The sequence below is a fragment of the Miniopterus natalensis genome, chromosome 21 (genome assembly GCF_054644295.1).
Source record: "Miniopterus natalensis isolate mMinNat1 chromosome 21, mMinNat1.hap1, whole genome shotgun sequence".
NCBI classification, from domain to species: domain Eukaryota; kingdom Metazoa; phylum Chordata; class Mammalia; order Chiroptera; family Miniopteridae; genus Miniopterus; species Miniopterus natalensis.
In genome coordinates, this window is record NC_142101.1 from 18,765,956 (window position 1) to 18,792,816 (window position 26,861).

Genomic DNA, 26,861 nt, shown 5'->3' on the forward strand with positions numbered 1-26,861 from the left:
CCCCTGCGGCTTCCCCGGCTCCCCTCCTTCCTCCGCCCGCGCCCCGGGCCCGCCGTGTGGTTTAAGGCGGCTGTAAACCTCGCCATTCCCCACAGGCAGGAACCAGCTACCCCGGCAACACTTAGTCAGCATAATACATTTACAGAATGCATATTTATGAACCTTTGAGCTTTTATTGCCCCACAGGGGCAAATAAAAAACATGAAAAGTAGCAATAGAGTGTTTCAAAGGTCCCTCAAGGAAAACAAAAGTAGCTGGAAATAAATTTGGAAAAAGGGCTCTTCTGTGGAAACAGGACCCGGGGTTGGTACGCGCAGAAGGTGGGAGAGCAGGGACCGCGTAGCTCTTCCCCCTGCGCGAAGGCCGAGGAAATTTTAAACTTTTTAATGGGTCCAGCCTCTTACGGTTGGGAAAAGAAAATAATTTTAAAAGAGGGCTGGACATAAAGGTTTATAATCCAGAGAATCTTAAAACAGCATGTTGCATTTGGCCGTAATAATAATAAATTTTTTTTTAAAACAAAAAAAGGCAAGGAAGGGACTTAAGTTGAAAAAGCCCATCTTAGTTCCAAATTATAAGTCTGGCTCCCGGCTTGCAGTTTTAGGCTAAATTATCCAGATTAAAGGGCTTGGGGGTAGAAATGCAAATCTATAAAATGCCCTTGGATAGTCTGCTTTGAGTCGATCTTAGCAGAGTCGCTAAATTCGCACTGTGTCCCCAGCTCCCCGAGATGAATGGACGATGCACAGTTAACGTCTGGTGGCGACGTGGCCACAGGTGCCCCCGACTGTGACCAGGCAGAGGGGGGTCGGAGACACGGAGAAGCTTTGGGGCGGGAATTTGAGAGAATTCTGAGGGGGACCCCTGAGCCCCAAATATCCACTTAGGTGCAGGGGGCAGTCTTTTCAGGGTCGTCTCTGTCCTTCAATGCGTTGCCTTTACTGATTCGGAGCCTCAAGCTCTCAATAAACTCAAAGGCACATCCCCAAGATCTACGTCTGAGAAGCATCGGAATGGGCCTCTAATTTCGGGGGGCTGGGGGGGGTCCCGTGGTTTGAGCAGCTAGGAACGGAAGGCCTCCTCTAGAACAGTTACCCCAGAGTCAACCTGTGAGCACCGGGCCATGGGGCTCGGCCATGAGCTGGACCCAGATCCGGGCCTGAGAGCTGCGCGGAGAATGAACTGGAGCTACGCTGCGCACTCTCCCCGACACGGGGGAACCCCAGGCTTCTCTCATGGAGAACCTCCGTGGGGTTTAGTTTCCTCTGAAGGGCGTTTGTGAGAGCCCAGCCCCGGGGACGGAGCGGCGATGACGTAAACGATGGTTCCCGCTGCCGGGGGCTGCGGCGGTTAGACCACGGCGACAGGTCACGGGAACATTTCAAGCTCGTTTGGTTACTTAGCCTTAAAGTGATGTCCTCAATGATGTCTTTTTTTTAAAAAAAAAATATGTTTTTTATTGATTTTATAGAGAGAAGAAGAGAGACAGAAACATCGAGGAGAGAGAATCATCGATCGGCTGCCCTTCGCGCCCCCTACTGGGGATCGAACCCCAACCCGGGCGTGTGCCCTGACCGGGAATCGAACCCGGGACCTCTTGGGCCTCTTGGTGCATGGACCACGCGCAACCAACCGAGCCCCGCCGGCCGGGCTAGAAATGACTTTTGTGCAGCTGAGCCTGCGGCCCGAGGTCCTCGGTGCCCCCGCGGGCGGCCCTGGCCTCTCCGCACCCCCTCTCGGGTCCCTCCCGGCCCTTCACTCCGGCCCCAGTATTTCTGGGCTCACAGGGCAGCCGCCCCGCTCACCTCTCCCGACCCCGGCACCCTCGTCGCGAAAGACACTTCTCTCTGGGAATCGCCTCACCCGGCGGACACCTCCGCTCTGGACTCCTGCTTTGGGGTGACAGCGAGACCGATGAAGGCCGTTAAGCATCCTAATTATTTTATGAAGGGCTCTGAAACGTGCGCCTGCGCTTTTTACGGTGTGGACGCCCGGCTTCATTCCTGATCCTTTGTTACCACCCACAGGCCGACCCCAGACGGAGCCGGCTCCGGTGACAGCGGGGCCTCCCTCCAGGCTCAGACGCCCCCGAGGCCACCGGGCGGCCCCCCAGCTGCGGTGGCGCCAACCGGGAGACTGACTGTGTCTGTGGGGCCCGCGTGGCTCCCCGTCACCCCGTCTTATTAATGCCCAGTGTCGCTCAAAGCTTCATTCATTATTCATAATAATCCCGTCGGAGGGCACTGCAGGCCCGATAAATTCTCACCTAAGTGACAACGGCTGACAGGGCCCAGGGTTTTATGGCCCGTCTCCTGCCGGAGAAGGTGCACTGGGCAGAGGTCCAGGAAGATCCCCCGCTAATGACCGGCGTGATCTACGAGCAGCTGCTGGTTTGCTGACACCCGGCTCCTGCCACCTGCGGCCGGAGCTGTCAGGGCGGGGAAGGCGGGAGCGGACCGCAGGCTGCGTCTGGCCACTCGCGGGTTAACTCGGGAGGGGACGCTGGGTGAAAGGGAGAGAAAGCGCCGGCCGGGCCCGTCCCACCGCGGGACGGGGTGGCCTTGGGACTGTGTCCGTGGGCTCCTCGCGCAGGCTCCCAGCTCTGCAGTCGCCGCCGTGGCCTCCGGGCCGAATGTCACCACGTCTCAGACCCGGCGGGCGGCCCATCAGCTCCGTCCCCAGCGCTCCAAGGACATGGATCAGCACCTTCGGGGAGGGTAAGGGCTGTGGGGTGTTTTTGTGGTTGTTAATCTTCCCCTGAGGGTATTTTTTCCATTGATTCTGGAGATAATGGGAGGGAGGGAGGGGGAGAGAGCGAGCGAGCGAGACATCGATGTGAGAGACACATTGACCAATTGCCTCCCGCACCTGCCCCGGCCATTGAACCCCCAGAGTGAGAGGCCTTCATTGGGGGCCTCGTTCTATCTGCTTACAGATGGGCCCCACCCGCCCACAGATGCTTTGAGCGCGACGGGGAGCGCCTGGAAGCCGCGGCTCCCCCCGGAGAGAAAGATGAACTGGGGTAAGTGCTGATGTCTGTGGGGGGTGACATGGGCCTAGCGGCGACGTGGGCCATCAGCTCACCCGGTGACCCCCGCGCCGGGCTGTTTCCTCTCTCGTTGCGCCCGTGGAATGGACGGGTCAAAGGCCGGATCCACAAACCAGCAGCACCCGTGTTAAGGCAAAGCCGAGCTTCGTCCCCCTCCAGGGAGAGGCCCCTCGGGGGTCGGAGCCGGGCGTGGGCACCCACTCAGCGCCCGAGGGACACGGGGACCTTCCTGCGCCGGAGGCTCGGGCGGGACTGTGTAGGGGACCCTAAGGGGTTCGCCGTAGCCAGACAAGGCTTTTGAGGCACGGGTTTCAAGAGTCTCGGGGTGCAGGCTGTCCTGTGCCGCTTTCTAGGGAAAAGCCGATGAGCCGCTAGGAAGCCTGCGAAAGGGCAGCGAGGTTGTTTGCGGTGTCTCTGAGGGAGCATTGCCGCGATGCAGACGGGGCGGGCGGGTCACGCTGATACAGACGGTGCGTTCTGTAGACGGCCTTCGTCCTGAAACTCGACCTCCTGTGAGGCATTAAAGGAAGGAATGGAGCGATTTTTAAAAATTGCGTAGTCTTTTTAAAAAAAATGTTTTTATTGATTTTTTTTTTTTTTAGAGAGAGAGAAGAAGGGAGAGGGAGAGAGAGAAACATCCATGATGAGAGTCATGGGCCGGCCGCCTCCTGCTGGGGACCCAGCCCCAAACCCGGGCCTGTGCCGTGTCGGGAACCGAACTGAGACCGTTGAGCACGCAGGACGACACCCAGCCCGCCGAGCGCGCGGCCAGGGCGCAGGTTCTGTTTTTCACGGGGTCTGTGGACAAGAAGTTTTTTCTGATCGCCTGCAAGTCGAGAGGCAGTTGACAACTGTGGCTGGAAATCTGGATTTTTAAAAAATACTGCAACTCGAGCAAAGCTCCGTAAACGACACCAGTTACTGGCCCGCCAGGCTTGGAAACGAAGACCGAGGTTGCCCGTGAAACGGAGCCAGCTCTTCAGGGCCAAAAAGACACTGTCTTGCAGAATTCGACCTGGAAAACGAGGCAGGTTTCACTCCTTCCCTTTGCTCCCGCCTTTAACTTCAAGGTAACGAAGTCCGAGGCCAAATCGGCTTCGTAAAGACATTCCTACAGCTGTCAGGAGGGACTGTGGCTGGAAGAAGGAAGGGGGTGTCCCATTGGAAATCTGTCCTTATGTAGTTAAAATTAATAGGATAGCATATTACTGAGTGTCAGCTCGAAGCTACAATGTATTAGATTATCCATGAGATACCTGCTTTTCAAATATAATAGCTTTTTAGAAAGTAAGTTCAATAACCACAGGAGACAGGAAATTGTGGAACAAAATAATTCTGATTTCAGCATTGATCCAGGGTTAGTGACGATGTGTTCGGATACGATACAGTAACAAAGAGAGAAATCTCAGTGGCTTCAAACAAACCATTTCCCGCTTATATAAATCTCCGGGTCAAACTGACATGAATCAATAAATATAAACACAGACCAGTTTTGCAAGTTATTAAATAAGCCCAAATAAGCCACAAAAATGTTCCATGGCTTAAAGTCACATTTTATTGGCTAAGGTCCTAATAAATCTACCAACTCGCGCCCATTTGTGGTTACGCGTGCAGTCCGGTCCAGCACACGGTCAGAATGAGCCTGCGCTGTCCCTTAATTACCGGGGTGACTTTGTCCCCCGTTTCTGCGTTTGTGTTCAAAGCCTTCTTTCAGTTATAAGCAAATCAATTCAGATACTTGTTAGCAGGAAAGGTAATTTATCAAGCCCGGGAACTGCAAAACACAAGGATGCCTGCAGGTATGGCTTGATCCAGGCGCTCCACCGGCCTAATCGGCTCTGCATCTCTCTCTCTCTTCTTCCGCCCCCTCCAGTCGCCACCCCTCCTCCTTGTCAACCCTCCCCTGGCTGCCAGAAGCTGAGACGTGCTAGGCTTCTATCACCGGAAAGTTGGCTGTCCAATCAGAGAGGCCCATTAACCTCCCAAATAGCTAACAGAGCTCTGAAGACCGATTTGGATTCACGAGCCCTGGGTCACACGCCTGCCCACGAACCAACCACGACGGCAAAGGGAGAGAATATTCTTGTTAGCGAGGCCCGGGTTACAGGCCCACTTCTGGAGCCCCGGGGACCGGGTTCAAATCCTGAGCCACACGGACCGAGAATGGAAGATGGAAGTTTCCCGGTGACAAATCTGGGCGCCGTTACTGAAAAGGACAGGTTAGGGTGGGCAGCAAGCCACGCCGGGGACCAGGGAGCTCGTCTCTCGGCAACAGCAGGCTCGTCCGAGCTCTGCCCCTGGGACCCTCATCTATGTTGAGAAGGTTTGACTCCCTGGTCCCGCCCTCCTGAGACCCAAATAGTTGTGCAAACGGCAGAATCGCTTAGAACAACTGCTCCATTGAAATCGTCATCAGTTTTTGTTGTGTTTTGTTTTTTGGTCGTGGCCCGAGGATATTTTTTCCATTGCTTTTCAGAGGGAGTGGACGGGAGGGGGGGGATCGATTGGTTGCCTCCCACTCGTGTCCTGACCAGGGCCGGGGATCGAGCCTGCAACTGAGGTACATCCCTTGGCTGGAATCGAACCTGGGACCTTTCAGTCTGTGGGCAGACGCTCTAACCACTGAGCCTCACGGGCCAGGGCAGGGAGCCATCAGTTTTGTTTACAAAAGTGCAGTTTCCAACCCGGTAGGAAAATCAGAAGGAAATGAAGGAAAAGACTCTTCCCATGGGTGGGGCTTTTACTGGAAAAGGGAAATCGTGGGGTCGGTCCAGTGGTTCAAGGTCGAAACCCCGGGCACCTAATCACTGACTCCCCCGCCCCCACTTCCGAATCCTTGAGAATTTTGCGTAGACAGTATTTCTCCAGAAACACCTCGTAAAAAAGAGAGCGGGAGGGGGGGGGCGGGGGACTTAAATAGATTTCTGAGCAGCCGCCTGGTTTTTATCAAACTCACACTCTGATGTTCATTAGCGATGGCGTGTAGTTCCTGCGGCCACGAGATAGCGCTGATGTTAGCGACTGCCAGGGACGGGCTTGCTTCTGAGGCCAGGGGCGGCTGTGAGCCCTTTCAGCCGGATCTCGCGTCTTCTCCGAAACCGTTAAAAGACTGGCTCAGTTCCGTTGGCCGTTGGCCGTCGGTGTGAACTTGAGGTTTGCGACGGGCCCGCTGGTCTATGTCACAAATCATTCCGATTGATCTAGACAAATACACACACACACAAATATATATAATATATGTATATTTATATTTAAATCTAGTACTAAAATTTAAGAGCTTAGACAGCAGGGATTATCTATATGTTTTATTTATTTATTCTTTTTAGAAGCCTCTAGCACGATGCTTTGTAGTTAGTTAGCGCTCTTGGGGAGAGAGAGACAGAGAGAGAATCATCGAGAGTGTAGACAGATATTCTCTGTAGATAGATTTTTTCAGGGAGCTCACCAATTTGGAAGATCTACTTTAGGCTTTCAGAATGGCACCGACGGGTGAGGTCGTCAGTCGGAACGACCGGTGACACAGACCAGGGAGACCGTCTCCCAGTTACCGCCGGGCGGCAGTCAGAGCAGAGCAGGGCCCTCGGTGAACCGCTCTCCCAATTCCAGGCCCTGACGAGTTTGCTTTAAAGCAAGGCCTTAGCTGGGTAGGACTCGGTTTGGCCCAACGGGGTGGGAAAAGCCTGTAACAGACCCGACGACTTTCCGTAACCATTACCTCACCTTTGAAAAGCCTGATGAATGCAACGTGATTGTTTCTGGATGAATTCAGAAAATTCGATCTGCCCGCATGTCGATGCGCCCGTCTCCGGTTCCCTCACACGTCGCCCGCGTGTTCCTGGACGGCCGTCCTTCCCCACAGATGTTTTTTTTTTTTTTTTTTTGAGCCTGTGGCTGCAAGGTAATCCCTCTACCGTTGCCAGGGGGAAAAAGTTCCCTGGCAGGAGCGGTCCATGGAAAATTCATTCTCGGGTGTGCGAGGACCCGCCGAGGCCCGGGGCGCGTGTGAATGTCACAGGCAGGTCTGGTGGCTGCTCCGCGGCCCGGAGAGGAAGGCGCTGAGCCCAGCAGCTCCGCAGACGCTCACCTGGCTCCGCTTCTGGTCAACGGCATTGCATGTGCCCAAAGCCTGGGCCACTTTTAACCGTCTACCGTAACCCGGGCCCTCGCCTCTCAGCAGTTCCGTCCACAATCATAACCACAGCCTCCGAATCCTCGGGAGAAACATGACCCGGTGCGTTCAGCCCTTTTCACGTTCTAGAACCACGCTGTGAATTCCACCAGCCGCATCTGGGAGGGGCAGAGACGCCCCCCCCAGGTAGAAGGAATCCAGGAAAATAAAAATAAAAATAAAACAAGTTGTGAGATTTTGGGGGCATAATTTTTCTTTGTATCTTCAAACGAAAATCACCAGTGATTAGCGAGGAACCTTGAGGCCAGATTTCTGAAACTTGAGGGGGGGTGGGGGGGGAGATCTGTTTTCTGGAAAGATTCTTGCAGAAAATTTGGAAGTTGAGGAACTATGCTTAGTAAGGAAGAGCATTCGAGCACATAGAGAATTTTTTTAAAATGCTTGGTGGACTGTGGACAGTGGCCGCTGCTCATGTCCTGCGGGGGACGGGCTTATGGAACCAGTATTTGTTCTTTTATTTGGCCTCTGTCTTAGGAGAAACACTAATTTTTGGAAGGGGGACTGAAGGGAAGTGGGGCTGTAATGGATAGGACTGGTTTCATCATTGTCTTCTCGGTGACTTCTTCCCACAGTAGGGATTGGTCTGAAATGATGGCCGAGGAGTCCCTGCGGTGGGTTTGCGCCTCCCCTGTCCCCAGGGCTGGAGTGACTCGGCCGAGAGTCTCTCCTCCCCGAAGCCCGCGAGAGCTTCGGGCCTCACGCCGGCCGGAAACAACAGCGAGGGGTGTTTTTACAATAACCCTGCTTGGGGTAAACACAGGAACGGGAGAGGCCCGTTCAAAGTGAATATTTTATGAAATGAGCAGAACCAGAAGAGAACAGAGCCGCTTCCTTTCTGTTTCGGGAAAGTTAAAACGGACTTCGAGGGTCCAGGTTACTCGCCGAACAGGGCGATTAGCCCGACGTGCCCTCGACACAGGACGGCATTGCTGTGTATGTTCTTTCCTCTGAATCCAGGCTACCAAGCTAATGTGACGCTATTTAAATGACCACCGGGCCCTCCTTAGAACATTCACCTTGTTGGAAAGATAGGCGGCTGCCTGCTGACATCAGCTCTTGTTTTGTTTGGTTTTTTAAATGTTTTTATTGATTTCAGAGAGAGGGAGAGAGAGAGAAACATCAATGATGAGAGTCACTGATCGGCCGCCTCCTGCTTGCCCCCTGCTGGGCATCGAGGAGCCTGCACCCCGGGCCTGTGCCCTGACCGGGAATCGAACCTCGACCCCCTGGATCCTAGGCCGATGCTCAACTGCTGAGCCTCGCCGGCCGGGCCTGACATCAACTCTTCAGATCAGATGCAATATTCATGTATCAGGGGGCTTTTCCCAATATTTCCTAGGGTTGAAATAGCTTATTACCACCTTTTAATTTTGAGACTGTCCTTGTCACCAGCCATCAACATTTAGACGATATGTATTATTCAGAATTAAGTGCACGGTATTCCAAAGTCCTAACTGTAACACTTCCTAAATGACAGAAAAGCCCCGTTGTTAATAATAAGTACACTATTGTTTCTGCAGTTTTGCGGGGAGATCATGGCGACCTAGATGGACGCCCGGGGCCACCGGATCTTCCGCCCTGTTGCGTTTTCCTGGTGGGCCTCGGTCTCGGGAAGGACAATGCGAGCTTTCCGAGCCGACTCCCGTGGCATTTTCCTCCGTCCCTTTGACGTGGCACATTCTGCCCAGCAAAGGTGACCTTGGGGCTAGCAGCAGACAGCCAGGAATGCTATGCGTTTTCTTTAAGGCTTTTCTCATTTTTAATTAGAGAGCCAAGCCGGACGCGTGCAGATCACCTAGCGGAGGCCGGCTCTCCATGGTTACCTGTCACTCCGAGAGCTCCCGCTCCCAGGAATGCTAATTAGCCCGAGAGCGAGCCCCTTAATTGAGCCGGAGAGAGGCTGGGGAGGGAGGGGCCCGGCCGCCTTCATTCAGGACAGCCCTGGTCTGAACCGGGAGCCGGCGACAACGCCGGGAATAAAGGGAGGTGGGAGGCAAAGGGAAACAACAGCCCATCTGCCACCTTTTACCCTCGGTCCTGAAGCAATTCCCCGGAGGTATCCCGGATACCATGTTGGTCCCCTGCGAAGCGTTTTTTCTTCAGCGGGAAGAGGAGCGTCGCACCTGCGTCCAGCGGTCCCTGCGATGCTGACGCCTTGGGACTGTGGCGCTCGCTCCCCTGGGTGCCAGCTCACATCCTCGCGATGGTGACAGCAGGTCGGCGTTTGGGGGAAATTGCCCTTGATTTCCACGAAGGTGCTGTTTGAACCCAGACACCTGCCCTCACAGGAACGCTTGCTTCTCGGTTATTTTTGGAGAAGAGAGAAAGTTCTGGGCATTGCCTGTCCCTCCCAAACACAGACAAACATTGGCATTTAGACCATGTAAAGGAGAGTCAGCGGATAAACTCTCAGACCATCCTTTAGAGCAAAAGACGGAAACGAAGATCATCGCGTCCCGAACACGTTTCATCTCCTCTTCAGCTTAGCTCTGCATATGAATGTGGGAAGTAAATAGTTTTAAAAAGATAATATACTTGACGTATTAGAACAGTAAACTCAATGTTTAGGGATGAGCAGTTCCTAACTGCACCCTTTGTAGCCTCAGATTTTTTTTTATACTAATGTAGCGTTTCGTACAGTCATGAAATCCTATCGTTTGGGAGCTGCAGAGACCTCAGCTGAAGGACCCTGTACGTCTTGGAAAGTAAGGCTCCGAGAAGGTGTCACTAGTCCCAGACCACACAGCGAATGGGGGGAGAGCCGGGAATACAACCCTCTTCCTTCAACTCCAACCGTGTCCCTTGCAATCAGTGAAATGACATGTGACGCCGAGATAAGGTCACCCTCAGGGGACCCTCACAGGTCAGGGGCTCTCGTCTGACCTTCATGGCGATGCAGCACCCACGGCATGTGGATCCCCACCTGGTCCCCGCGCACAGGCTTGTTGAATGAATGAACGAACGAACGGGCGCGTTCTTCCACGATGTGCTTCACCTGAGGTACAAACGTTGACAATGCCGGACCACCCGGTAGGGAAATTCTGCACCCTCTCCCGTTGTTCACGTTGGATGGGGCTCTGTCTAGACGTGAAGCTGGGTGTGGTGACGCTGACAGACGCCTGCGAATGACTGGAAACATTGTTACCCTCACCCACTTAGCCACGTGTAACAAACTATTACTTTTTCCTTCGAGAAGCCATCAGGACCCACTTAGGCAAGAATCGGAGAAAGCCCAGCCCCTGAGAACCAAGGAAACACTAGCCCAGGACGTAGCTACTATGTTCCCGCCTCACACATCCAAGCAATCCTTTCAACAAATCCAGACGTTTGACACTTTGTAGATGAGAAAACCTGATTTCAGTGTCAGGTAATGTTCTCAAGGACATAAAGTTACTAAGTAAAAGCGTTAGGATTTGGACGCAGACGGTTTTGCTCCAGACCTACGGTTTCCCTGCCGTCCTGTGCGTCAGTACAACTGCCAGCAAAGGTCTTCTGGTTTCTTTCCCTTTTGGTTGCTGTTAATCTTCACCCGAGGATATTTTTCCATTAATTTTCAGAGAGAGTGGAAGGGAGGGAGAGAAACACCGATGAGAGAGACACATGGGTTGGTTGCCTGCCGCACGTGCCCCGACTGGGGCCAGGGATGGAACCTGCAACCCGGGTACCTGCCCTTGACTGGGAATCGAACCCGAGACCCTTCTGCATAGAATTTTCTGAATACACTTAAAAAAAAATTTTTTTTTTAAAGAATAAAGGCCAGTTGGAGATTTAGGCTGCTTGGTGTGTAGACTCTCCGTGAAGACGTCACCGTTTCAAAAAACAGTGATATAACTTAAAGTGAAATGTGGCTACTGCAGTAAGCTAAAAAAAATAACAAAAACACCCAGGGCATAAATAACAATAAGATATATCTCTCTCTCACTCTACCACCATTCGAGAAGCAACATACAGCCAGAAAAGCAATAATTACGTGGTTGTGAAATTTTTTTCTTAGGATCCCTTGGCAAGGCTTCAGGAAATTAAAAAAAAAAAAAAAAAAAGCAATAACTAGAAGCGTATCCAGTGGACCCTTTACCACACCTGTTCCCACCTGGGCAGTAAGGATTGAACCCGCAACCAAGGTACGTGCCCTTGGCCAGGGATGGAACCTGGGACCCTCCAGCCCCAGGGCCGATGCTCTAACCACTGATCGCTTATATTTTAACGCTGGTCAACAGAGCTGATTGCAGAGCCCTGTTTTCTAGAACACTGTCGATCGGCTGTTAACAGGAGACACATTCGAGCTGTTTCCATCTCGTAATGATGTGTATTCCGATCATGTAACGTTCAGTGTGCAGGAGTCTTTTAAGACCAGGCTTCCGTGGGAGGGCTGGTCGGAGTCAAGGTCGCCGCTGAGCCCAGGAAGGGCCTTTGGCTCTGCGAGTAGAACATACCCCGGGGCAGGCATGGGATCGGGGTGACCTTGGTCTCATTAGTATCTGCCCTGACGCAGCGCCCGGGCTCACAGCCGCGCTACAAAGCTGGCAGGGGAGGAACCCAACCAACACAGCCTCTCGCTTTGTAGCATAAAAACCGCAGCCTGTGTGGACACACGCAGACCGGCGGCGGGGCTGTCACGTAGCCGAGAAAATATTTCAGGCCCAAAACAGCCATGCGAGCCAACGAGCGTGTCTGAATTTTTTTTTTTTTTTCCTGACTAGCCTTTGGGCGCTAATTAGACCGGCTCGTGTTTGTAGAAACTCACATTCCCCTTGCCAAAAAAAAAAAAAAAAAAGGGAGATGCTCCCCCTCCCCGCCCCGAAACCCGGTGAAATAACCGTTACATCATAGAAATGCTTTTCCTTAAGAGTATGTGTCAGACCAGCAGATCCCTGCAGGAAAATTCTGATCTGTGTGTGTTTTTGTCTCGGAAATTCTGGGCGGGCCGGTTGGGTTCCAAGTTCAGCGAGTTCGTGGCGCCATCTAGTGTTTCCAGGCGGGATGGCGGGCGCGGCGGGGAAGCTAAGCCCGGTGTCCGGCCCCAGGGCTGAGCCCGGCCAGCGTCGCCTGGTTGGGGGTTACTGTCCCCAAGGTTTGGGTGGAGGCGTTTTCATCACACCCACCGCTGTGAGAAATCTCCCTTTAAAGCGCGGGCTGGGGGTACCCCCCCCCGCACAGAAGCAGAAACACCCCCCCCTTTTCTTTACAGAGAATTAGCGTGAACCACAACCCAACAAAACCCAACAAAACCCAGTGGTAGCTACGCCCAAGATAAAGGGTGGAAACCCCAACGTTAGAGAAATTAAGCCTCTTCCCACCCAAAGAGGGTGGGTAAAAATAGAGGGATCTGAGGATGGGTGACGTTTGGCTCCACGCACTTCCGAAAACGTTTATTTTCTGAGCTAAACCCAGAGAGGAAGATGTTTACGGAGGAGGCAGGGCCCGACCTGCAGACGCCTTGCCTCTAGTTTAAGTCAACAGGCAAAAGCTATTTCCCGCCCAGTCCCCGCCTCGGTGTACCCGCCCCCCATATAAATGGGGCTGATACTTTCGGAAACTTATTTAAAATTGATGAGGGAAACAAGCATAATACACAAGCTCTTGATTCGGAGCCGTTTCTGATCAAGGCACAAAATGTGCGTATTTCCATTTTTCCTTTTGTCCTTGGTTAGAATATGGTCATGTTTTAGGAGCAGTTGCCTGGGTGGCTTCGTCTCCCAGCAGCCCCGGGAAGCGGCGTCAGGCCCCTTTGTGAGCTGCGGAGGCGGCACCCAGACCCCTGTCCCACGGCCCCAGGCGCGGCCCAGCTACCTGTGCCCGGGTTCCCCCTCCTCCTGGGGCCGGGAGGGCTTGGGTGAGACCGGAGGAGAAGGCGTGGGCGAGGGGAGGGGGAATGCAGGGCCCTGGACGGCGAGCGGGGGCGGCTCACACGCGTGATGACAGGCGGCCGTGAAACCTTCAGGCAGCATTTTGTTCAAGGCTGTGTAACAATCCGATTTCACTGACATACCCCCAAGCAGAATAGAAATAATTGCAAACACTTGCCCAGCCGGTGTGGCTCAGCGGTTGAGCATCACCCAGGCACCAAGAGGTCACGGGTTCGAATCTCAGGGCGCGCAGGAGGCCGCCCGTCCATGTTTCTTGCTCATCGCTGATGTTTGTCTCTCTCTCTCCCCCCCTTCCTCTCTCTCTGAAATCAATAAAAAACACTTAAAAATAGTTACCAAACACTGAAAATTGCCAATAGCCAGAGGGATGGAAATTCTGTGGGGAGACTGTCACCAGGCCGAGCATCATCTTATCAACTGCGGCTGATCACGTACGACCACGATTTTTGTTGCTGTCATTTGGCTTTTTCTCGTTCATTCTGACTCATTTCAGAGAATTGGCTCTTTGGTTTCCACGTTGCCAGAGAAGCAGTTATTTTGTAACTATTTCGCAACTAAGAACACTACGTCGTATCGATTTTTAAAGTGCGCTGAATTTTAAGTAGCACTTTGAGCGGCTGGAGATCAGCCCTGGAATGTGCTCAGCCAACAGCGGTTCTCTGACTGTCCCTCGTTTCTAGTCCCCTCCGCCCCCTAATTGCCCGTCCTGGGGGGAGATCCTCGGGCACTGCAGTATTGTGTCACCGCGGATGGAAAACATGCTTACACGCTAAAATATTTATGACCCGGTCCACCTGCATTATCAGCTCCTGGAGACGTCGTGGTGAGCAAGCGCCGTCCCTCCGGGCGAGGCGCGGGTGCCGGGCGTGTGGCTCGGCTGACAGCTGTGCCCGGCCGCCCCCAGCTCCCCCAGCGCTCCTCGCCCTTGGCAAAGAGCTTTGTCCGGGAACAATAACACCCATTGTTGGAAAACAGCCCCCCGTACCTGGTTGGGCCGTTTGCATGTTTCTCGGCAGCCACCCGGATGCAGGTAGCTGTGGGCAGAGCTTGCAGCCTCCCAGCCTCCCCGGCTTTGAACAAAAGTGGTTTGTTTCAGGCCTTTCTATTGGGCAGGTTCCTGGAGGGTATTTTGAGGGAGATTGGGGAAAGAGGTGTTTTTTTTATTTTGTCTTTTTTTTTTTTTTTTTTTTTTTTTAGTAACAAGAAATCATGAATTAATTTACCCCACACAAAGCCTGAAATAAGGGGAAGAGCCTTTGGGGACCGTGTCTGGCAGGTGCGGGCAGCCAGGAGGGAGAAGGTGTCCTCCAGGTGCTTGACTTTGCTGTTGCGTTTGGGGCGCAGAGCAAGGCCTGTCTCCCCGCATCGCGGCCAGTCCTCCCGCCTGGAGCTGGGTCCCCAGCACCCAAACCCGCATTCACAGTAGCTGCCCGGGGTGGGGGCCTGGTAGTGCTGCATGTTTACTGCCTGAGGGTTTCTCTTTCATTTCTGTCTGGTCACAGACCATTTGAAAGCCCTTTCAGAGGCCCAGGCCAGGAAGCTCAGCTGGTTAGAGCATCATCCGAAGGCACCAAGGTTGCGGGTTCGATCCCCAGGCAGGGCACATACAAGAATCAACCAGTGAATGCAGAAATAAGTGGAACAACAGATCGATGTTTCTTCCCCTGCCCCTTCCTTCCTCTCTCTAAAAATCAATCAATAAAAATTTTTTAAAAAAGGAAAGCCCTTCCAGAAATGATGGCCCACCCAAATTTCCGTCCGCAAAGTCACATCCCTTTCTGACACTGCCGAGCCCGGCATCGTCGCCGTGGGGAACGTGCCTGTTGGGTAGACTGTTATCTACACCACACTCGGTGCCAGTGGCTTTATTTGGGGTGTTTGGACATATTTGCATTTTCGCTTAGCAAAGCATCTCCCGGAGCTGTGACTCCAAGCTGTGAATTCACTAGGAAGCAGGCCTTGGGATGCTGGCACGGCGTCGGGCACACCGCAGGCTCCGCGTGAGTGTCTCTGGGCTGTTTGTCTCTGGGACACACGTACTCGTATTAACCGATGGCACGTTAATAAAATGATAGCAAGTTAACAGCTGTAGGTGCTTTTGCAATGCAAGTGCTAACACGGTAAAAACAGGCTCCGTTCAACTTCTGTTCCGTTGCCTCCTGCGTAACCAGAGACAAACAGCTCCCTTTAAAAATGGGATAATTTCCTAACAGCCCATTGAAACCTGCTGCGGAGGTGAATTACAGCGGTTTTCTACCGTTCCCCGCCTCACCACCTCCCTCCTTCCATACTCATTTTTTCCCCTTAAATCAGCTTATTTAGCTTAGTTTGTGTTCAACTATAATAACAATAATTGTCTCTGTTAATAGAAATTCTCCTATATCACTCATTCCGGGCCGGGTAACATTTTTACGAGTATCTGGGTATTTATCACTGACTGTCGCTCTCTGTGGTAACATTGTTACTCGTCTGTTTGAAGGAGAGAAGTGGACACACAGTAACAAGCTCGATGGTTCCTGGAGAGGGACCCAGACGGCCTAGTTGCAGGGACGGCCCCTTAACTGCTGTCACCTGTTCCAGAGCAGACCCAGTAAACGCAGGGTTGGATTGATTTGAGGACGCAGGGAACCCCACGCCCTCCAAGCGTACCCCATCTTCACCTGGGTCACTTTGCAGACTCTGCTCAACTTAATTCTACCAACTCTGTCCACCTAGAAAGTAATAGTGTTGCCCGGCTGGTGTGGCTCAGCGGTTGAGCGTCGACCTATGAACCAGGAGGTCACAGTTCGTTTCCCCGTCGGGGCACAGGCCTGGATTGCGGGCTCCATCCCCAGTGGGGGGCGTGCAGGAGGCAGCTGATCCACGACTCTCACTGACGTTTCTCTCTCTCTCTCTCTCCCCCTCTTCCTCTCCCTGAAATCAATAAGAACATATTTTTAAAAAAGAGAGATGAAAACGTAATAGTGCTGATTTATTGCCACCTCTTGACTTTGGGATCTAAAACAGAGGGGGGAAAATCCAAACCCCAAACCCTTTCATGCCTCCCCATTTCTGTAAGGAGTGTGGCTGTGATTTCGGGGACCCTCGAACTGAGTAAGAACTTCAGGGAGGCCCTTTCCATTTGGTAACTTGTGACTGTGCAGAAGATGAAGACAAGGGCCGGGGAGGACTCACACATCCTCGGGTTACCCGGTTTCCGTGTGATCCAAGAAGGCATTTTAGGACCAGTGTGTGAGCAGAAATAGCCACCTCTTTAGGGACTGAGAAAGCCACCCCGAGATAAGAGAGTTATCTCTGAAATCGGAAAACCTCTTTCATGTGTAAATAGGCCGCACCTGGCAGCCGGCCATCCCGGGAAGGTGACTCATCCGGGAGTGAGGATCTGAAACCCTATTTGAACGTAAAAGGAGCTGAGTCACGGAGAATTTGGGATGCTGGGTGGGCTGCAGAGGCCTCGAGTCAGGCCTTGGGAGGTGGGTTGTTGAAATTAGGAACAAACATGACCCAAGGGGCTGAAGGCACTGAGTCCCGCTCTTGGAACCGGCCTGATTTCGGGTGTAGAATAAAATGCAGAAGGACTCACGGACATCACGCGGTTCAACACCTTTTTCTGTATTAAGACATTTACAAAGGAAGCGGATCCCAGGGAGACTGAGCAGACAAGGCCTGTCCCCAAGAAAGAGGTGACCACGTGGCGTCTGTCTGCTTCCACATTCGGTGCCGACGCGTGGATTACGTCACAGAGAAACCTGGGGACCGCCTAGTAATTGTGAGATTTCTACTTTTCGAGCTTCTTGATATCAACTGGAAGCCAGGAGCAGCCGGGCGGCCTGGCGACCCTTTTGCTGAAGCGCAGGCCTCGCCTTCAGCGGGCGGCTCGGTAGTTCGCGTGTATTTCGGGCTTCACGTCGCAGACCATGTTCAGGACCTGCGCCAACACGCCCTCCACGCGCTGGTGGTAGCCGCCCCTCATGTCCTTGATGGCCTCTAGTGTCTGCCCGTCTATTTCTTCCGAGAGATTGCTCTGCGAGCCCATCACCTGCCGAGACAAAGCAGAGTTCACTGCACCGCACGGGGAGCTCACCCCCTGCCAGAACGAAGCAGAACCTACACGGCGTGTGAAACCCGAATGCTCTTCCAAGTTGAATTTGCTTTGGCCTGTCTCTCTATGACGGGTCCGGGGTGTTTTCCCAGAATTTTCTCTGAGAATGGGTAAGGCCACCAGGGTCATGAGTGGGATGGAGAAACTTTTCTTAAAAAAAGGAACTGTCGCCCGGCCGGCGTCGTTCAGCGTCCACCTAGGACCCAGGAGATTTTGGTTCAATTCCCGGTCAGGGCCCAGGCCCGGGTCGCGGGCTCGATGCCCAGCAGGGGGCGCGCAGGAGGCAGCCGGTCAGTGACTCTCTCGTCATTGATGTTGCGCTCTCTCTCCCGCTCCCTTCCTCTCTCTGAGATCAATAATGATATATTAAATTAAAAAAAAAAAAGATTTAGTTTGACGTCCGGCCCTGGTTGGATTAGATCCGCCCCATCCGGCGCGTTTTCTGCGCTGCAGCTCGTGGCTGTGTCTGTCTCGAGGTCCACGCGGCGGGCAGCTCCGAGCCGACCTCCTCCCTCACCTTCGCCTGTTTCGTCCGGAACTCCCTGTCCCTCTGCAGCCGGTACTGGTCGATCTCCACCATGGCCTCGTCCTTGGCTTGCTTAATGCGTTTCGTTTTCCCTGAAAACCAGCAGTGGCATTAAAAGAATTATATTTCTTTGTCACATACATGGCACTTCAGGCTTGATTTTTAAACACACAAGGCGAGGTCTGCATGATATTATTATCATTTTGTGGTTGTTAATCCCCACATAAGGCTGTTTTTCCCACTGATCGATAGAGACAAAGGGAGGGAGAGAGAGAGAGAAACATCGATGTGAGAGACACGCCTCGACTGGTTGCCTCCCGCACCCGCCCTGACTGGGGCTGGGGGTCGAACCCGCAACCCAGGTACCTGCCCTTGACCGAGATCGAACCTGCAACCCTTCGGTGAGCAGGCCGCCGCTCCAGCCAGGGCAGGTCTACTTTTTCATGACTGTCCCCTAGAACGGCCAACTTCACCAAAATAACAATATTGAAAAACTTAATTCCCCCCCCCCCCCCGACGGGATCCCGCAGAACGCGGGCCTGACAACGCTCTCTGACACGCGCGCGTTTAAATAACCCTCTCTGCCCCCTTCCGCACAGCGGTCGCGGCCGCGGGGCGGATTCCTGCGGTCGCTCGCTGGGAAAGGCAGCCTTTGGTCCGATCCTGGGCCAGGCGTCCCTCAGTCCGCGGCGACTGGATCCCATTAACGCTGGCAGGGCTCCAAAGCCCCCCAGACGTGCCGCTCAGACTCTATCAAACCGACTTACGGTTTTAAAAAGCATTTTATTGGGGTTTTTTTCCCCCTCTTGCCGCTCCTGGGCTCTAGGATGTCTGATTAAGCCTCGCACCACATCAAAGCAGATATGTGGGTGTGTTTTTTCCTGGTAGCTTTCTCTATGGGGGACTTGAAAGTGGTTGTAAAACCAATGGTTTTTAATGGCCAGGAGTTTAGTTAGGGAGCCCTCTCTGCTTTTATTAAGAGCGGAGGTGTAAGCCTTAAGCCAGCACACAAGCGACACAGATGAAAGTCGCAGACAGAGGCAAGGCTGGGGGGTCATTAGCCGAGCACGTGACTCTCCTGACGGCCAGAGGAAGTTTGGGGGGTTATGGACTCAGATTAATTGCTGCCGTGCCCCCCCCCCCGCCCGCCCCCGCCTACCTGCCACCTTCAGGGGGGCCAGGTCCTGACGCTTTCGTTCATTAAAACTTTAAAGAAACTCCGAACTGTATTAAAATAATCTTTCCCCGACCCTGTTGTCTCTCGGCTTCGGCTAAACGCCTGCCGTCTTTGGTCCGTTTAACACGGTTTCTCTTCTCCTGAGCTTCGGTGCATCGTTCTGGTCAAGGGGCTGGGTACATGTGGTGTAGACTTTGAACTAAGTGACCGTTTCCTGGGTAAGCAGCACAGGAGAAAACCCCCAGGGAAATGTCTGTCTGTCACCCAGACACACGGTTTCCCATGTCTTTGTTTTTAAGAAGCTTTGCGACATCGGGGTGTAGGTGGTTTTTACGTTTCTCTCTGCCAGGCGCGAATCCCTGGATACTATACGGACTAGAGTCACTGAGTTATAGGTTCAAATGTGCTCTTTTTTAAATACGTCTTTATCGATTTCAGAGAGAGGAAGGGAGAGGGGGAGAGGGAAACGTCAATGATGAGAGTCATGGATCGGCCGCCTCCTGCAGGCCCCTGACCGGGCATCGAGCCCGCAACCCGGGGCTGTGCCCCGACCGGGACTCGAACCCCGATCTCCTGGATCCTAGGCCGACGCTCAACCGCTGAGCCTCCCTGGCCGGGCTCCACTGTGGCTCCTTGAGTGTGGAGGGGACTCAGTAAACCCCACTCAGAACAGGTGTTTATTTCCCTGCCTTCATGCTCTTGGACATCCAAGGTCCCCTGAGAATTAACGGCTCCTGAGGCTGGAGGCTCCAGGGACCTGACCCGCAAGGTGTCTTTCCCGCCTCCCTGAAGGCTCGCGTTGGTTTCAAGCCACCACTCCAGCCCATTAAAGGAGAAGTAATGATCACAGGAAGCCCCGCTCGCCGGCCGGCCGGCGCTCCACGCGGCGGCTGGATATTAGTCTATGAGCCCCGTTGCACAGCGACAGGCTCCGAGGGTCTGCGACTCCCCCGTGGTGGCACCGGTCACCTGCTGGTTCTCATTCAATTAAACAGGAGAGTCACCGGGGCCTCGTCTGGCCAGACTCCGAGCTGCCCGGGCGACGGCCCGCAGATGCCACCCCCTTAATCCGGTGGGAGAAACGGGGGGGCTCGCAGCCCCCGATCTGCTGGAGGCGAAGCCAGATGCACGCGTCCCATCCACCAGCATTGGCCCCCGCCCGGCTGTGCCGTGTGCCGCCTGCTGACCCACGTTTCCAGATTTAAAAATCAGGACTCTTCCCCCTTAAGCGTGAAAAACAACCGCCTCCCGCGTCACACGTAGGGGTGACCCCAGGGGATCAGATTTTAACTGTGACAGTCAGACATTTGATCCCAAAGTTCCCACAAGGTCATACGGGCTCATCAGGGCCAAATGTTCTGTGTTTTTTTTTGGCTTAGAAAACGTGGTTGTCTCAAGCATCATAACTTTAAATACTGCTCAGGAGGTACTGGGGGGCCCTGCAGGAGAGGACGACTGCTAACTCGGTTCTCTGACGGGGGAGATGGGGTTTCATTTACCATCTCAGAGGGGAGCAGAATGACGCACAAGCCACGAAGACGGGAAGACGCGGGACGCTTCGTAACGTCGAGCAGGTTGGTCCGAACCCGAGCTCCCCCAGCTGTCACCAGATTTAATTACCCCAAGAAGCCACTGGAAGGGTTAGAAAAAATATATACGACATGCTTGACGGAATACCCGGCCGTTCGTAATCATCGTCAGGAAAACAGGGCCCGTTGCCGGGGCCTTTGGCTAAAAAGCCAGGGTTTGAGAAGAAACCCTCAGGTTGTCACCAAAGAGGCCTCTGTCCCTTCCCTGAGGACGTCCGGGGGGGACAGGTGTCCAGGAGGCGGCTGGACAGACAGGGCTGGGACCCAGGGGAAAGGTCTCGGGCGGAGACAGAGGTCTGCAGGCCTGTCCTCTGGGTCTGCGTCCGCGCCGGTCGTAGCAACGGGCTTGGACCGGAGTCAAGGACACTCGCTCGGACTCTCAGGAAGGAACAGACCCCGCTGGCACCTGGATTTTGGGCAGCGGGCCCCTGGAACTGTGAGGCGAGGTCTCTCTGTTGTCCGAAGCCTCCCAGTTTGTGGGAATTCATCACGGCAGCCCCAGAAAACCAACACGGAGGCCCCGTGACACACACAGAGGCATCGTGCCCGCCGAGTCTTGGAGGCAAAACCAGACGCCTGAGCGGGCGAGGAGAGCGGGGACCCCAACGAATGCGCCACCTGCCCAGAAGGGGCCCGGACAGAGCAGAGGAAGCCTCGCTTTGCTATGAAAACAAAGGGCATTTGGCGTCGCAGGGAGGTGTCTACCTGCTGCCAAGAATGATTTTTATTCTGTCCGGACACACGCGGGAGAACAACCAGACAACCCTTTTCCTGGTGGTGTTAATATTCTGACAAAGCGGCTTCGTTCAGAGGATGCTCTGTGTTGCTCCCCGGCCGCGAGCATCGGAAAAGCGACCACGTCGGCAGGAAAACCAGCCTCTCGTCCGGTGCCTGGGACGGTCGCCGAGCTCCGGGGCCGACCCCCACCCGCTTTAGGTCGTTAATCTGCTTCGCGGCTCTTTCTCCTTTGCCTGAATTTATCTTACTTTAAAAAATACCCCAAGGAGTTTTCTGTAGCTCCCGGGTGGAATATAAGCCAAGGGTATTTATTCGCCGATGAGAATGTGGTTATTATTTTAATACGACCCCCTCGAAGAAATGAAAGTCCAATATACCTTTGCGTCGCCCATTAGTCTGTGGGCCGTAAAGCGAGAGGAAGAATTTACAGGCCTACAAACCCCGGAGGACAGGGCTGCAAAGCTCTAATATAACCACGTCCAGTTTATTAGTTTATTAAAAGTCATGTCTTCCTGAACCCAAGCATCCACTCCCATCGTGAGGACTTTATTAAATCAAGGGGCTCGGGTAACTTGCTCAGAATATCTGCGTATTTGGGAACAAATAGGCAGTTAACTGGTTTAAAAAAAAGTATGCGGGGTTGGCAATCCCGGAGACTGGCAGAAACGAATCCGCGTTCCCGTAATAATAGGCGTGTTATCTAAGAAAAAAGTAGGAATATTTTCTTAAGGATTCATTTTGTACCGAAGGGCCATTCCATGAGGACCTCATGGAAGGCAGTGCTTGGGAGACCTTTGGGGGACTCTGGTGGTTTTTAGAACATTTCTAGGATATACCTGCTTGTTCAGTTTAAAAAAAAAAAAAGTTATAATTGATTTTAGAGAGAGAGGGAGGGAGAGGGAGAGAGAGAAACATCAATGATGAGAGTCATTGATCGGCTGCCTCCTGCACGCCCCCGACTGGGGATGGAGCCCACAGCCCCGGGCCTGTGCCCCGACCGGGAACTGAACCCCGACCTCCGGGTTCATAGGTCGGTGCTCAACCGCTGAGCCACGCCGGCCGGCTGCTTGTTCAGTTTTGCTCAGATTTAAACATGGGCATCGTTTGCCCCGTCTCTCCACCGACAGCCCTCAGTGCCATCCGTCATTTCGAGTTAAACACAGACGCTGTTTCCTGCGGCTGCCGAAGTAGACGGGTTGTTTGTTTGCGGGAGAGGCCGTGGTGCGCGTTAGGAAAAGATAAGCGGCGGGTTGTTTGGGTGACGTCGAGGCAGGTGCATTGGGGCGTCTGAGGGGAGTGTCGGTGCCGGGCTGGGGCCTTGTCCGGGTTTGCCGCGGGCGGGTGGGAAACGGGCCGAAGCCGGACGAGAGGGCCGCGTGTTTCAGAGAAACAATGGTCTGTGTTTCTCCTCAGTGGGCCCTTGAGTTTCTGATCTAACCCTGATCAGTCCCCAGGGGGGGTCGGTGGCCCCGCTGTAAAAAGGGTAACTGGTCCTGGACCAACACACCTGCTTTGAGGTTCTGGTTAACGAACAATTTTTTAGGCAGAAGGTGTTAAGGTGAATTAAGTCGGATCATTTAAAATAGGCCAACCCACTGTGTTTCCATCTCAACTCAACCAAACAGCGAGGGCGTTTTGCATAGAAACATCCGCGTGTCTTAACTAATAAGTGTAATTTAACCCACAATCAGAGAACAGAAGCGAATATCCGAGCTCTTCCAGGCATCTTCCCCGAACAGTCCAGGGCTCTCCAATTATAGGAAAAGTTGGCCCAGAACTCACAGCAGTTAAAAAAAAAGAGAGACAATGAAACCAGGCTGTTCTAGTCCATCCGTCCACTGTATTCACATAACAACATACACGTAAACATCCTGTATATGAAAAACAACTGTTTCGTCTGTACCCCACTATCTTAGGTCCAGTTTCTGATAATTTGAAACACCCTGGATATACGTTCATTTTGCAGAAAGAAAAGATTGAAGCCCGGAGATGCTAAACGACTTACACACACGAAGACTTAAGTTCCTATAAAGAACCATTTCTTTAATAAGCCAGGGGTTTTTGTGCTCTGCGGCCTCCCATCCCAGCTGTCCCAGCCTGTTTGCTACCTGCTCCGACCGACCCCCCCCCCATTGTCTCTCTCAGTAGCCGGTGGCCGTCTGGCCAGCAGGGAGCAGCACCTTCCGTTCCCAAAGGCCTGGCACCCTTTAGAGGCCCTGATCCAGCAGGTCTGGGCCCCTCGAGGCAAAACATTTACACCACGGACTGTATTAGGTCACAGCTCGCGAGCCCTGAGATGCCCTCCTTGGTGGACGCGTGAATATGTTTGCAGCGTGGTCTAGGAAGGCGACCACCTCACTCACCGTGCATCTTTCTAAACCGATTAGCACGTGCATTGCTCTGGTTTTACTCCCCCCCCCCCGCCCCTACCTGTCTTTAAATATATATTCCATCGCCCACTGTAGCAAAGACTCTGCCGGCTGCAGAGTGGCTTTCCAATAAATGGATTTAAGCGAGAGACGTGGCCGTAGGCCTTCTGAGCGGTGTCCACTGTCCTCATTTGTGGGTTTTCGTTCTGAGTCCCTGTCTGGCCTTCATCCATGTCAGATTTCAAACGCATCTCTTTATGGAATAAAATACACGGTGACACCTAAGGGGTGGCTGCCTGACTCTCTCACGACCGCCTTCCTCTCTCTTTTTGTTCAGGCTCATTTATGCGTTTGTGTCACTGGGAGATTCTTTAAGGAAGAGCCTCGGCCTTGTCCTCCGCGTACACATCCACGCGTCTCGGAGGCAGGCACCTGCCCCGTAAATACTCATTAAATTAAAGGAGGGAATGAAATAAAAACGAGGGAAGTAGGAGAGTTGCTTACAAAATACCAGGCGCGAAAAGCAATGCTTGTTTTTGCCTTAGACCGTTGAAGAAGTTACGTGGTGGGTGCGGCCGGGGAGGCTGCAACCAGGAGCGTCCACTGCCGATAACCGGGGAAGATAGCAGCTCGCATCCCGTGACAGCCGTCCTGCGAGCCTGCGCTTTCTGAAGCAAAGGACAAGCTGACATTCCCTGGAGCACAGGTTAGTCGTGGAAAGTCAAAATATTTTCCAGAATGTTCTCAATACCTGGGTGTCTCTGGGGCCTGGTTGACTATTTGCTTGAAAATTCATGAGCAAAGAGACTGAGGGAAAGGTGCAGAAGGCGCCGTAAGCGAGTGGCCGCGGCCGCGGGCACCTGCCGGGGCAGGACGCGGGGCGCGCTTTCCGACTCGGAAGAAAGGAAGCGGCGTCTGGCTTTTGTCTCTGTGGTGAAGCCCGGGGACAGACCGTTCGGAGGGGTCCCCGCCTCCCAGCGACGATTCCTAACAGTTTTCATCTGAGGTGACTTTGAAAAAGGAACCGATTGGCCCCAAATCGCCTGAACCGTGTGCTCGTGTCGATCGCCTGTGGGCTCATCGGCCACACGGCCGCCCGTGATGACGGGGACTGTCGTTCTGTCTCTCCCATAAAGAGGAAGCATCTGAGACTAAGTCGTTCCGTCCTGGGCGCTTTCAACGCGGTGACAGATATTTGAATAAATGCAAAGGGAGGGTTTTCCCCCCCGTTGGTGGACCAGCAGGTGCTTCTGTAGGATTATCTGCGCTCTGCTGTTTTGCAATTAATTTGCATGGCTTGTTGTAGAAGAAATCGAGAAGTAGGTCAGGTTTGCCTCCGTTCCTCTCTCCCTTCCTCTCCCCTCCGCCCCTCCGCCCGCCACCCCACCCACCCCAGGGACTCTTCCCTCATGTCGTTGGCACCCACGCTGCTGAGTGCTCAGAAAATCCATTCGTCTTAAGAAAGGACAGTGGCTTACCTGCGACCCAACCCCCCCCCCCCGGGGGACCCAATGCGGCTCCCTCCCGACCGCCCGCCGGGCCCTGTGGCCACTGCTCCCGGGTCCCGTTCAAAACACTGCGGCAAACGCGGTCGGGGCGTCCCCTGCCCCGGCCACCACCCTCACCCCAAGAGGGACGCGAGCCGCAGTTTAAGATGCGGCCTTTATCTCGCGGGGCCTTGAGTGTAATTAGGAGAAATTAAGCCACACAGGCTATTTATTATAGACGAAGTGGCCGTGGGAAATGGCTGGGTGAGGAGAACACGGGCCTCGGCCCCAGCAGCCTGCACCCGGGCCGCGGGTCCCCGACGCCGGATTCCCCGCCGTAGGAACGATGCACGTTTGGGGCAGCGCCCTCGTTAAGATCTTGGCTTGGGAATCAGACCCCGTCCCGACCCGCCTGCGCCCTCTCCCCGCTGCGTGGACCCGGCAACTCGCACGGTTTCCCTGCCCGTCCGTGTCCTTCCCCTTTGTGAAAAGGGTTCCCGTGAGTAAGTGTTGAGCCCGGTGCCTGGCACAGGCTTTTCTATGTTTTAAAATTCAGCCTCTCCGTACCTACAACGGGAGTGATCGTGCTTCCGAAATCACACGGTTGGTTGTGCGTAAGAAAGGACATGGGGGGGAGCTGAAGTCTGTTGAGAAATTCGGCGGCTCAGGACATAGATGCATGAGGACATCGGCAGAAAGCTAACAACCGATAACAAAATGGGACTATTCTGAGACATCGGGAACTCAGAGTCATCAAGAAGGGGCGGAGAGCGAGCTGCTAACCCTGCTATGATCTCACAGGGGCAGGCGGGGGCGCTGGCCACGGATAAGTCACCGGCTCGAGTCCCCCCCCACGGCAGGAGGTTCAATCAGGGAGTTGTCTCCCTCTCAGTCATTTCACAATATTGCGACACCAGGCAAGGAGCATGAAGGAAGTTGCAGAGACGGGGGAAGCCCGTGTCTCCAAATTTCCATATCCATGCGCATTTCTCAACCTCTCAGAAGGATCTGCCTTAGAGACTTTTGTCCCCATGCCGGAGAAGAGGAACCTAGGACTGGCCAGGGTCTCACAGGAAAGCCAGGGTTGGCCCCCTGCTCACCCCACTGCCCCCCTCGCCCAGGGGTACTTACTCTTCTTGGCTTCCTCTAGCTTGTCCTTGGCTCTCTTTTCTGCCTGAAGCAGCTGGTGGATCCCCTGGGACTGGCTGGCCATGGTGGCCCTGTCCGAGTCAGGTGGCCTCTGTGGAGTCCGGGAGGGGACAGGTCTCTTTACCCTTCTAGAAATCACCGGCCACTCAGTTTGTGGTGTCAACAGCGAGCTGTAAACACAGCTCCTCGTTCCCGAAGGGCCTGATGGGGCCGCTGGGCCTCAAGGAGAGCCCAAGGGTGGAATCCAGAAAAACAAGTTAAGTGGAGGCGGAAGCTGAGAACCTACTGTTTCTGCCAATGTCAGTTCTTCACGAAATAAGCCCACGACTGAGGTGCTGAGCCCACTTATAAAGAACGAGGGAGAGTCCTTCCCTCTTCCTCCAAGGGGCCGGGACCCGTTCGGCCAGCGTTTCTCCCGGGTCACAGCGCTGGCCTTGTCCTTGGTCTGTGCAGCTCCACTTGCAGGGCTCCTCCTCTGTTTCTAGTAACTGGACGGTTCCCTGGGACAAGCTTATTTAGCTCCCGGGAGGAAGGGGATTTCTGACTTTGAGCACAGAGCGGGGCTGGGGAGCTGTGCTCTCTTCCCCCCCAGACCTCAGGGGACGGAAGCGAACAGGTC

General features: G+C 53.9%; 1 protein-coding gene and 1 long non-coding RNA gene across 4 annotated transcripts in view; one reads left to right on the plus strand and one right to left on the minus strand.

Annotated features, from left to right (window-relative positions):
- The first annotated feature begins 2,607 nt into the window (after positions 1 to 2,607).
- LOC148090759 (uncharacterized) overlaps positions 2,608 to 26,861 on the plus strand; it is a 71,799-nt gene continuing 47,545 nt past the window's right edge. For all 3 annotated transcript variants that reach the window (XR_015716274.1, XR_015716275.1, XR_015716276.1), the window contains exons 1-2: positions 2,608 to 2,717; positions 2,936 to 3,022. This is a non-coding gene — a long non-coding RNA (uncharacterized LOC148090759). The remainder of the gene's footprint in view (positions 2,718 to 2,935; positions 3,023 to 26,861) is intronic.
- Positions 16,702 to 26,306, minus strand: ATP6V1G3 (ATPase H+ transporting V1 subunit G3). The gene is made up of 3 exons (XM_016216958.2): positions 26,225 to 26,306; positions 17,725 to 17,825; positions 16,702 to 17,144 (listed from the first exon to the last, which is right to left on the minus strand). Exons 1-3 carry the CDS (start codon positions 26,304 to 26,306, stop codon positions 16,971 to 16,973), a joined length of 357 nt encoding a protein of 118 aa, XP_016072444.2. The 3' UTR covers positions 16,702 to 16,970.